This window comes from Squalius cephalus, assembly GCF_949319135.1.
Source record: "Squalius cephalus genome assembly, chromosome: 15".
Classification (NCBI taxonomy): Eukaryota; Metazoa; Chordata; class Actinopteri; order Cypriniformes; family Leuciscidae; genus Squalius; species Squalius cephalus.
In genome coordinates this window covers 33,890,196-33,903,723 of record NC_137136.1, presented here as the reverse complement: position 1 = coordinate 33,903,723, position 13,528 = coordinate 33,890,196, and the positions used below count along the sequence as shown (strand labels likewise).

Below are 13,528 nucleotides of genomic sequence, written 5' to 3'. Positions count from 1 at the left end.
TAGCTATTAGGCTAACTGAAATAAAACCACGCCAATCTCTAGGTATGGTGAAGGCTATGTGATGATGTGGGGCTATTTTAATTCCAAAGGCCAAGGGAACTTTATCAGGATGCATATTATCCTGGATCCATGAAGTAACTGGCCTTTAAAAATAAAAATCTGCCTGCCTCTATGGGAATTTAACATAGGGGTGTCCAAACTTATGCACCCTGTATTTTAAGGAAGAACATTTATTTATTTACGATACATTATTCATTCACAAAGAAAATTGGTGTCCTTAAAGGTTGGATTTTTCCTATGTTTTTTAATTAAGGCATTAAGTTCAATTTCCAAAAGATGATTTTTTATTCCTCTTTTTAGTCAACTTTAGCATGGGTGTCTAAACGTATGCATAGCACTGTATATATATATATATATATATATATATATATATATATATATATATATATATATATATATATATATATATATATATATATGATAATCCAATTAAAAATAAGTTAAAAGAACAACCTTTAAACACTAAAATTTGACTTTGGATCCAACAACATCAGAAAGTTGTGAATAAGTCAATGACAAATTGGATATAGAACATCAAGACATCAAACAAAAAAGAGGAAACATACATTACAAATCTATATATGCTTCAAGAGCGGACGGGGGGGGATTTCAGTTACACTTTATTTCGAAGGTCCATTTTAGACATTCTACTAACTAACTAACTCTCATTAGAGTATTAGTAGATGGGGGGTTAAGGTTAAGTGTGCCAGAATAAGCTGACATGTACTTGGAAAGTTACTTATAGTCAGTAGAATGTCTGTTGAGGTATTAAAATAAAGTGTTAACAGATATTAAGCAGTTCAAACTACAGTAAACTGAAAGCAGAGGTGGAGGAATATGTAAAATGTGCAAAAAAAGGAAAACGAGACGCAGAAACATTATAGTAATCCTTTTATTTAAACATTAATTTATTTGTGTCTTTGTGTATGTGTATGTGATCTATATTTGAGCATAAACTATCAACATAAAGATGCACTGAACAAATATTCATAAACTCCATAAATAAGCCATGGGCAATTCTACAAAATATTTAGTCGTTTTCATGCAATACTTGTCATATTTACTAAAACAATATACCATTCTGATGTTGAAACTGTGAACCTTTTATTAACAATGTAAATTATTTTATTCAGGCGTAAATAAATCTGTTTTTGAGTTCCAGTGGTGGAGGGAAAAAAACCCTGCAGGAAATCTACATCACATTATGTTAGAACCATTTATACATTTTTATCTAAAGCTATAAGATTGTTGGTCAGACTGTTGGCTCTTTCCTAATCTTACAAAATAGAGGCAATTATAAAATGCTAATTTCTGTGGGAATGTGTTGCTCAGGAGGAAGAGCCAATTCTATGTGATGTTTTTTCTTCTTCTGCAGAATAGTTAGAAGGAAGAAAACGGAACAAAAGACAGCAGCTCAAGTCTTCTACAAAAATACTTTAATTGCCTCTATCATTTTCTCTTGCAAGATATGATACCTGATTTACATGCTCTCAAGCGTGTGTTTGCATTCTATAGCATTGCTATATTGAATTAAAACACTGACAAAATCAATCATCAATCTTGGGTTTTCATACACTCTGTTTGACACCATATGCTTCATAAATCCTAAACGTTAAGACACTTTACAATAAGGTTGTTTTAGTTAACGCTGGTTAATGCATTAACTAACAAACTAACAATGAGCAATAGCTACATTTGATATAGTATTTATGTTAATGTTAAATTATGGAAATGCAACTGTTCACTGTTCATGCTAGCTCAGGTCCATTAAATAATATTTGTTATGTTAACGACGTATGATTAAATATTGAAATTAACATCAACACAGATGAACTAATGTAGTAAACTAATATTAATAAATGGAACCTTATTGTAAAGTGTACCATGTGTTGGGACCTTTGAACCCAGACTCGCAGCCAACCCAGGGACCCTCAATATAGACAAACTACATTTTCTAACATGTAATAACTCTCATTAAGAACATTAACCAACATTATCTACACCAGTGTTTCTCAACCAGTGGGTCGCAAGACCGTTTTGAGAGTGTGTACTTAAAGAAACAACAACAACAGCAAAAATGAATTTCTAAATGTTTTTCTGATGCGAGACTTTTATTTTGAAAGACGTGCGTGGAAGCTGTTGACTCTTCTGTCAGACGCAGTTTAAAAAACACTTTGTTCTGATTCAGTATCTGCGGTCAGATGAGATGTCAGGCTATATGTCAGTGTCATTATTCGAATGTAATTTTTGTAACTTGTTACGGATTAAAAAGTATGTAAAGCGCAAAAGAAATTACGAGCATGCAATGTCGTTGTTATGAATGTCGTGAAATGACCAAAAAGTGAATTAGGTAACTAGTACGTTGTGTGTTCGCGGAGAAGGATTTGCATGCAGTTCATTCTATTCATCAGGATCATTTGTATTAATGGTTCATGTTAGTATTGAGTATTTACTATGGTAACTGTAGTTTTTCAGTGACTGAAGTTTTATTTTTGGTGACTGCTAGCTCATACAGACAAAAACTAGTTTGGGACAGCTATTTAAGAACCTTACCTTATACTGTTTACTTATCTGTGTTAGTGATTTCCTTACAATGTATGTGTATGTTAAGTAAAGTAGGACTTGTTTGTGTGTCAATCATTTTTTGAGAAATAAAATGGTTACACTTTAGTTGACAGTACATGCACTTACGTGTACTTACAGTGTACTTACCTAAGAAAGTACTGGTTAATATAAGATTAAGGTTAGGTTTAGGGGTAGGTACACAGTTATTGTAATAACTATGATAAATACATAGTATGTACATGGGGAAAAAGTACTGTAAAATAAAGTGCTAGCAATAAAATTCCTAAAAATTTGGGTCGCGGCTTAATGACCATGGGAAAATGTGGGTCTCATGGCCAAACCGGTTGAGAACCACTGATTTACACAACATATCACATATTCAAATTGTTAGACATTTCATGAACCATGTGTCTTTTTCTTTCTCCATGTCTACACAGACATCATTGGCCATTTGGCTTATCATGTCAACGTAATCATTAAACAAGGATCAGGCAGCAAAGTAATGCATTGCCAGAATATTTGTGAATGTCAATACGATGGCTTACAGCAAACAAACAAAAAGCACTTATGAGATCGATACAATGAATCCGAGATGAGTATAAAACACACTTCTTCCACTGAGAGTGAATAAACGGAGCTGTGCTTTCTGGGACTCAATACTGAAGCTGGCAGGTTGATGCTGTCATTGTAGTTGAATAAAAACAGCTTAAGACAGTACTAGTTATCCATATTTAGGGTGCACATTTTGAATGCTTCAAACAAACAAAGACCTCTTTAAAAAATAACCCAACTTAGACCATCTCGGTGTCCACTGTGCAGTTTGCTCGGCATGTGCAATGAGAACACAGTGTGGCAGGTTCATTTTATTTTGGTATTTATCAAATTACGAATATTTTTGTCCGTTACTGGCTTCCATACTAAAGTAATTCAACTACATGCAACTAAACCCGTGTGTGGGTCAAATATGGACAAACCCAACCATTGGTTTACAATTTTACATTTTACAATAATTTTACAATAAATTTTGAACCCAACGGTTGGGTCTGTACAAATTTGACTCAAACATGGGTGGAAACCAGCATTTTAGTGTACTATTGAGTGTACTATTTCCAAGCCAACCTCATTGGAACCTCATTGTGCCTGTGGTCACATTTCTGCAAAACGATATTACGTTGCGTCTTGCATATTTCGTAACACTTTCAAAGTGATGGTAAAAGCGTGTTCAGCTTAATCAGAAGCATGTAAACGTGAAGTTTTATTGCATTGGTTGTTGTACGTATCACAGCAGTTCTGGTGAGTGGCACTAAAAGGTCAATGCTCTATTTTGTTTGTTAATAATGAACCACCTACTAAACCCCAAACATACCTGATTGTGTTTTTCTCTCACATTTGCTTTTGCTGAAGCAACAGTGCAATTTTAGCTGCTTCTACAAGTCTTTGAGCTCTTTTATCATGACTCGTGCTTCACGTCAGAAGTGCACTGCTGTATCAGGTGAGCTACTGAGCAAGTCTACTACAGTACATCAAAAATATGGAGCTGATTATGGGATGGAAACTTCAACATGTATTAGTTTACAAATCATGCACTATGGCACCTTTATCTGAGGTCAGAGACTAAAGCGTTTTCCGTATTGTGCAAGGAACCGCACAAAAATAAGTCTTTATTAACCAATATTCTGCCCTGTAATCATTATTTGTGTGAAAAGGAATAAAAGGTTGGTGTTTTACTGCCTGTAGTGTTCATTCAGCTGGAAACGGCTGTAATTTGTATGTATTTTGCAAAAATGTAGGTAGAGGCACATTTTTCCAATGGGTAAATTGCTGGTGATTACAGAATAATGACTATTCTAACTAATCTATTGACTGCAAAACACTATTGTAAACATAAACATGGACAATTGAATGCTTTCTTTCAGTTACATGAAAAAAGTGGAGAAATTATGACACATATATTATAATTGATTAATAAAATTCAGTCTCACTTTATATTAGGTGTCTTTAACTGCTGTGTACTAACATTTAAATTAATCATTTGATACAATGCACTTACTCCCGACATACACAATTTTACATTGTACTTATATTTAAAAAAAAATACCTGCATGTAATAATTTCTATAATTACACTGTTGAGACTTCCCTTCTACCTTAATTTAGTACATAGTAGTTAAAGACACCGAATAAAAGTGGGGCCTAAAATTCCAATATAAAGTGTGACCTAAAATTCTAATAGGACAGTGCTAATGCAAAGGGAACTAGATACTTGTTTTCGTCCACTCAAGTGGCATTTGGTTATTTTACAGAAGACTCAATAGAGAAAAAGATCATCAAATGGAATTTCCTGTGAAGTTAATAATAATAAAAAATGACTAGAATTACATGAAATCATTACCAACTAAATAAACAAATATGTACTATCAAGCAAACCTGCACTACAGTCTAGTGCAGGAATAGGCAGCGTTGGTCCTGGAGTGCCGCTGTCCTGCAGAGTTTAGCTTAAAAAAATACTCACCTGCCTTTAGCCTTAGTAATCCTGAAGACATTGATCAGCTGGTTCAGGTGTGTTTGATCAGAGTTGGAGCTAAACTCTGCAGGACAGCGGCTCTCTAGGACCGACGTTGCCTTTCCCTGGTCTAGTGAGTGAAATCAGAGCTCATGTGTAGAATTTAATTTGCCAATAAATTCTGTAACAGTCAATATGTACTTAAACATCATATTTGTGATGGGCGAAGGAAAAATAGTGAGAGAACTGGCGTTCATCCATTTCCAAGCAGTTTTTTTTTTCTACCTCATTATGGACTGTACACTTCAAGCATTTACTGGTTCAATAGATCAAGTATTCGAGTGAAGTGGATAAGGGAAAGCACAACACATCTGTTGAGGTGAGATGACACAAGCAAAGCCCAAGCCCTTCTGTCTTCAGAGACTTACATCAAGAAGGACTGTTTGCTCTCCAGAAACAGGCTCTGTCTGTAAAATATTACCAGTGAAATATACCTCACGCTTTGCTCTCAATACCACAACATTAAAGCTCATTTTAGACAGAATTAATATCGTTTGCATTGATCTGTAACAGACCCTGTCATACTCAGAGGCATCAGTTGGACTCATCTGACTGGCTGTCTTATATCACCCACAATACCCTCGCTGATGAAACACAAAATTGCAAAACCCATTTCTCGTGATTAGATGTGATTTGTTATCTCTAAAGGGACGTGCATAATAACCCTAGACTCTTTAAATATATCCAAACAGATTACAAATGTTCATTGCAGTCCAGAATTGTGAAAGAGTTGCTTTACCTTTTCCAGCTGAGCGTTTTGTTTGGACTTATAGAGAAACTCCCCAACTGCCACAAACACAGAGAGGACGAGTCCCGCAGCCAACACTATGAAAATGCCCCCGATGTTCTGGACGCCCAGCGCACTGGCCTCTTTGTTCTCCTCCTCGGGACAGCCGTTCCCTCGCCACCACTTCTCCTTCATCATGTGCAGCTTCCCTTCTTCCTGAAGCTGCAGGATTGCGATGGTGATCTTATCTCGGTACGGGGACCCTGAAAGGTCAGAAAGAGGAAACTTATTTAATAAACATGCTGAGAATTAGTTCTGCTTAGTATGGAAGCGTGTTTCTGCCACAGAATAAATAATGAAAAAGGTAATAGCGACTTTTTAATCTCACAATGGGGAGTTTACTTCTCGCAATTCTGACTTTTATCTCAGAATTGTGTGTTATAAAGTCAGAATTGCTTGTTATTAAGTCAGAATTGAATGATATAAAGTCGCAATTGTGTTATGTTGGAATTGCGTGATATAAAGTCACAATTGCATGTCATAAAGTCACAATTGTGAGACAGAAACTTGCAAAACTTGTGTTTTTTTCCTTAGAATTGGACTTTATACACTCACAGTTTATATCTCAATTTTGAGAAAAGATTTCAGAATTGCGAGATATAAAGTCAGTTATATAAAGTGTTATAAAGTCAGAATTGCTAGAAAAAAAAGTCAAAATTGTGAGTTTATGTCTCGCAATTCTGACTTTATGACACGCAATTGCGACTTTATATCACACAATTCTGAGAAATATTCTCACGAAATTCTGATAAAGTCAGAATTGGGAGATTTAAACTCGCAATTTTGAGATAAAAAGTCACAATTATCTTTTCAAATGTTTTATTCTGTGGCGGAAACAAGCTTCCATAGCTTAGCATCTGCTTATATATGGTGGACAAATGGGTGAAATCTCACAAAAAAGGTCAAGAACGTGTCATTTTCTTGACATGTTGGGTCATATTTCATCTCACAATCGAAAGAAAGAAGGGTCACACTTTGTATTAGTTGGCCTGAACTACTACATACTAACATTAAATACCTACAAGACTATGGATTCACTATGTAACTACATGTAGTTCTAGAAAATTCCCACATTTACTGCTATTGTTTGGTTTAGGGTTAGGGTTAGGGTTAATCAAATGCACATACTGTACTTTAAATGTTATTACAGTGCATGTATGCATATAATAAGTATATTGTATAAATAGTTAAGTAATTATCACTTTCCCGCCAGCATTTTATTTTCAAGTTGCCAGCCAGCGGCAACATTTTTGATCATATTCACAATACTCTCATGACCCCAGAATATTTTTTTATGAATGTTAATGTCAATATATCAAAAGAAAGAACAAAACTACTGCTTTAAAACAAACGTACATTTATTTTATTTATTTTTATCTACACTTGAATGTGGGTAAGGTTCAAACATTTTGATCGGATCGGATTCAAACGATGATCAAAAGATAATCAACACCCCCAAAGCTTCACAGTCATTACCTCTTTGTGGGTTCGACATTTTATTGGTTAACGTTAGGCAGTTTTGACTTATATGCTGTTGAATGTTTGATGATCACGTTAGCTCACTTATGCATAAACAACTTCTATCTGCTCCTACTTGTTTATGCAGATCTTCTTCGTTGTTTTTGGATCTGTACTCTTACAGAAGATGTGTAACAGCGCTCCTACCATATAACAGTGAACACATGGATTGCTGGAAAAACTCGTCAATGGCAGGGAAACTTTGTGTCATAAATGACGGAAAATCTCGTCAACGGGAGGGGAAAAAGTTAAGGCTATCTAATATAAAGTGTGACCAAAAGAATAATTATTTTGCTTAAAGTCCCCCTGTAGTCAATAATTCTATCCCTTAAAACTCATCTTTGATCGCCAAAATGACACATTTAAATGTTTTTTCCTTTAAAAAAAATTATTCATGCCTCAAAATAGCTTGAATGTAACTCGACACCCTTGCCTCATTTAGTATACGCAGTTGGATATGCAAATGAGCCCCGCCTCTACTCACTCACTCAGCTCAGAGATCCACTCGTTGACGATCACACGTTGATCTGATTGGTTACAAGGTCGTTTGTGACGTCAGAAACACCAGCGATTTCAAAGCGTGTTTTTGAGACTGTCTTTGGTTCACTGCAGTTTTGAGGAAATACTCAGCAATGGTGTCGACTTATGAACTTACACATGGTTTGTCTTAAAGCACATTAAAAACACCACATAGACACATAAACAACATTAAACGCTGGATTTTCACCACAGGGGGACTTTAAAGAAAACAAAGACTATTTTGCTGAGAACCAGATCAGTGAACTTTTTTTTATTCATTTCCAAAGAATCAGCTGTTCTTGTTCACAAAACGAACAATTTGTTGAAGAAAATCACTGGCTCAGTGATCCGGTAACAGCGTTTCTCTAGTTAAGCTCACTGGAGGGGAAGATTATAAGTGAATCACAAATTAAATTTCAGTCTGTTGGTGAAATGCATGGCTTCAGACGACCTTGAACACAGCATGCCAGCATGGCCTACCTCATTTTGGAGATGTAAAAAAAACTTGCATAAAGACTCAGTTTCAACAATGTTGTGCAAAAAAGAAATATTATTAAAATTAACATTGTATTAAGTATACAGTGCCTCATGCTGGAGTTTGTTGTATTGAGAAATACATACCAAGACTAAAAGCTGATGTAAACATGTTCCATTCAGTGCGCTACTACAAGGCTCAGAGAAAAGCTGAGACATTGAAAAAGAAACATGAAGTTTGTCACTTCAGTGGTGCAAGATTATGTTTCTCGCAGTACAAAGATGAGAAATACAGACACTAATGCAGTACGAGCCATAAAAGCCTAATGCTGTTTGTTGAAACACTGCTCCCAGGGTGCCATTGATAACACACCAATAAAACCCAATTACATTCCAGGGACTGGCATTTCCCACTTTTATCTATTTATTTTCTGTCTAATTAAAACTTGTTGCTATTCTTAATTTGATGTAATGTTTCCTTCTGGGCCTCCTTGCGGGCTTCATATCTCTTCCCGATTCCTATCAGCCATTTCACCTCCCTCGAAAAAAGGTAAACAGGTCGTGTTCCCTTCGTTCAGCACAGATCAAAAACGGCTGGAGAAGTTATTTCTCATTTAATTTGAAATATGAGGTAGAACAAGAGCACTCACGAATCTCGCTGATCCTTTCATGCTGTAATGGTGGTACTGCTGTAGATAACTCTCTATAATAAGGACTGTACTATTGCCTGAATAATTGAGAACTCAGCTGTTCTTTTGTTCAAATGCACAACACAAGTGCATGAAGCACAAAGTGCTCTTTATTTGCTGAAATCAAACTCGCATTTCTTTCATGCTTACTGTTAGCACTTAGGGTTTTGTGTAATAGCAGTGCAGAAATTTGGATGGTTTTGGAGACTATCATTTTCACTTACTGTATATAACAACACATATATCATTGGACAAGATCCAATTTTCTCCATACATTTTTTTTCCAACATATATCTTTTACATTTGTATATTTTTCCCTGTTGCATCAAATGCCTTAAAAAACTGTCCAAACATTAGAATAATTTTGATTAATTAATTGATTTTTTGTAGTTAATATATTAAAGTATACAGTTCCTTTTTAATAATAAAAAAAAAAAAATCATATATTCAGAAAGAGGTCGATTTTTGCAACAGCTTATTACTCATCTCTCTTGCTCAAATAAATAAATACATCTTTATTTTTCATTATTAATCCAAATAGATGGGGAAATAAATAAATAAATTATATGTAAACTTGAATTCATTTAATAATGATTATGCAACACTTATATTGGTTTAATTTCACTTTAATTACTAATGTTCTGTTTAAATTCCACAAATCAAAACCACAAATGATTTTATTATAGTCAGCTGATAAAAAAAATAATAATAATAAAAAAAAAGTAAATTAGGCTTTAATTTATTTTATTCTATTTCATATGATTTGGGGATGAAATACAGTAGAATATGTTCTTGACCGCTTTCGTGAGATTCAACTAATTGATGTGCAGAACTCTTTCACTGAAACAAAAGGGTGGAATGATATAATAAAAAAACTAAAACAGACACATCAAAATCCCTATTCTGCAACATCAAATACAAGTAACACAATGAATCCTTGATGCACTCTACTGCAAGGTTCTTCAAATACATGTCTGCATGTAGCAAATGGATGAGGTATAGATAGCTTAAATAAATGAATCTGATACTGGTAGCTCCTCATGCACAAGTAAACTCCTGACAGATGTTTGATGACATGGCATTGTGCATGACTCTTCTTAATGATGCCTCCAGGGACGGGGCCCGTCCACAGGCTGAAAGCTGACTGGGGGCCGTTCTATTTCCACAATCCTCAAGGGGCAAGCGGCACAGCCCCGAAACATTGATATAAACTGCAAGTGCTACACACATTTAGCAAGACAATGAAGTCACAAGTGGACAAAAAAGGAGCTCACGGCAAAGTGTTCCGATGATAAAACACTCCTAGTCACTACTATCTCAGATTTACGGAGCCCCGCACATGACATGCAAGAAAAAATAATAATAATCACGTGCACGATTTACTATTTCGTTCCCTCAATTTGCTAAATCGAGCGGACGATTTACTAATTTGTTCCCTCGATTTATAGTAAATAGTGCACACGATATAGCAAATCAAGAGAATGAAATAGTAAATAGTGCACACGATATTGCAAATCAAGGGAACAAAATAGTAAATCGTGCACACGATATAGCAAATCAAGGGGACAAAATAGTAAATAGTGTACACGATATAGCAAATCAAGGGGACAAAATAGTAAATAGTGCACATGATATAGCAAATCAAGGGAACTAAATAGTAAATAGTGCACACGATATAGCAAATCAAGGGGACAAAATAGTAAATCGTGCACACGATATAGCAAATCAAGGGGACAAAATAGTAAATCGTGTACACGATATAGCAAATCAAGGGGACAAAATAGTAAATAGTGCACATGATATAGCAAATCAAGGGAACTAAATAGTAAATAGTGCACACGATATAGCAAATCAAGGGGACAAAATAGTAAATCGTGCACACGATATAGCAAATCAAGGGAACGAAATAGTAAATAGTGCACACGATATAGCAAATCAAGGGAACAAAATAGTAAATAGTGCACACGATATAGCAAATCAAGGGGACAAAATAGTCAATCGTGTACACGATATAGCAAATCAAGGGGACAAAATAGTAAATAGTGCACACGATATAGCAAATCAAGGTAACAAAATAGTAAATCGTGCACATGATATAGCAAATCAAGGGAACTAAATAGTAAATAGTGCACACGATATAGCAAATCAAGGGGACAAAATAGTAAATCGTGCACACGATATAGCAAATCAAGGGAACGAAATAGTAAATAGTGCACACGATATAGCAAATCAAGGGAACAAAATAGTAAATCGTGCACACGATATAGCAAATCAAGGGAACTAAATAGTAAATAGTGCACACAATATAGCAAATCAAGGGAACGAAATAGTAAATAGTGCACACGATATAGCAAATAGTAAATAGTGCACACGATATAGCAAATCAAGGGGACAAAATAGTAAATCGTGTACATGATATAGCAAATCAAGGGGACAAAATAGTAAATAGTGCACACGATATAGCAAATCAAGGGGACAAAATAGTAAATAGTGCACACGATATAGCAAATCAAGGGGACAAAATAGTAAATAGTGCACACGATATAGCAAATCAAGGGAACAAAATAGTAAATCGTGCACATGATATAGCAAATCAAGGGGACAAAATAGTAAATAGTGCACACGATATAGCAAATCAAGGGAACAAAATAGTAAATAGTGCACACGATATAGCAAATCAAGGGAATGAAATAGTAAATAGTGCACACGATATAGCAAATAGTAAATAGTGCACATGATATAGCAAATCAAGGGGACAAAATAGTAAATAGTGCACACGATATAGCAAATCAAGGGGACAAAATAGTAAATAGTGCACACGATATAGCAAATCAAGGGAATGAAATAGTAAATAGTGCACACGATATAGCAAATAGTAAATAGTGCACATGATATAGCAAATCAAGGGGACAAAATAGTAAATAGTGCACACGATATAGCAAATCAAGGGGACAAAATAGTAAATCGTGCACACGATATAGCAAATCAAGGGAACAAAATAGTAAATCGTGCACACGATATAGCAAATCAAGGGAACTAAATAGTAAATAGTGCACACAATATAGCAAATCAAGGGAACGAAATAGTAAATAGTGCACATGATATAGCAAATAGTAAATAGTGCACACGATATAGCAAATCAAGGGGACAAAATAGTAAATCGTGTACATGATATAGCAAATCAAGGGGACAAAATAGTAAATAGTGCACACGATATAGCAAATCAAGGGGACAAAATAGTAAATAGTGCACACGATATAGCAAATCAAGGGGACAAAATAGTAAATCGTGCACATGATATAGCAAATCAAGGGGACAAAATAGTAAATCGTGTACATGATATAGCAAATCAAGGGAACAAAATAGTAAATCGTGCACATGATATAGCAAATCAAGGGGACAAAATAGTAAATAGTGCACACGATATAGCAAATCAAGGGGACAAAATAGTAAATCGTGCACACGATATAGCAAATCAAGGGAACTAAATAGTAAATAGTGCACACGATATAGCAAATCAAGGGGACAAAATAGTAAATCGTGCACACGATATAGCAAATCAAGGGGACAAAATAGTAAATAGTGCACACGATATAGCAAATCAAGGGAACTAAATAGTAAATAGTGCACACGATATAGCAAATCAAGGGAACGAAATAGTAAATCGTGCACACAATATAGCAAATCAAGGGAACTAAATAGTAAATAGTGCACACGATATAGCAAATCAAGGGAACGAAATAGTAAATAGTGCACACGATATAGCAAATAGTAAATAGTGCACACGATATAGCAAATCAAGGGGACAAAATAGTAAATAGTGCACACGATATAGCAAATCAAGGGAACGAAATAGTAAATCGTGCACACAATATAGCAAATCAAGGGAACTAAATAGTAAATAGTGCACACGATATAGCAAATCAAGGGAACTAAATAGTAAATCGTGCACACAATATAGCAAATCAAGGGAACTAAATAGTAAATAGTGCACACGATATAGCAAATCAAGGGAACGAAATAGTAAATAGTGCACACGATATAGCAAATAGTAAATAGTGCACATGATATAGCAAATCAAGGGAACGAAATAGTAAATAGTGCACACGATATAGCAAATCAAGAGAATGAAATAGTAAATAGTGCACACGATATAGCAAATCAAGAGAATGAAATAGTAAATAGTGCACACGATATAGCAAATCAAGGGAATGAAATAGTAAATAGTGCACACAATATAGCAAATCAAGGGAACTAAATAGTAAATCGTACGCACGCACGATATAGCAAATCAAGGGAACGAAATAGTAAATTTTGAGGGACTACTGCCTTTCTAAAACACCACTGACACACT

The 13,528-nt window shown here is 35.0% G+C and overlaps 1 protein-coding gene across 1 annotated transcript in view; it reads right to left on the bottom strand.

The window, feature by feature from the left end:
- grik2 (glutamate receptor, ionotropic, kainate 2) overlaps positions 1-13,528 on the bottom strand; it is a 230,032-nt gene that overhangs the window by 4,052 nt on the left and 212,452 nt on the right. Inside the window, exon 16 of the mRNA XM_079895063.1 lies at positions 5,927-6,177. Within this exon, the coding sequence (XP_079751189.1) occupies positions 5,927-6,177 (251 nt within the window). The remainder of the gene's footprint in view (positions 1-5,926; positions 6,178-13,528) is intronic.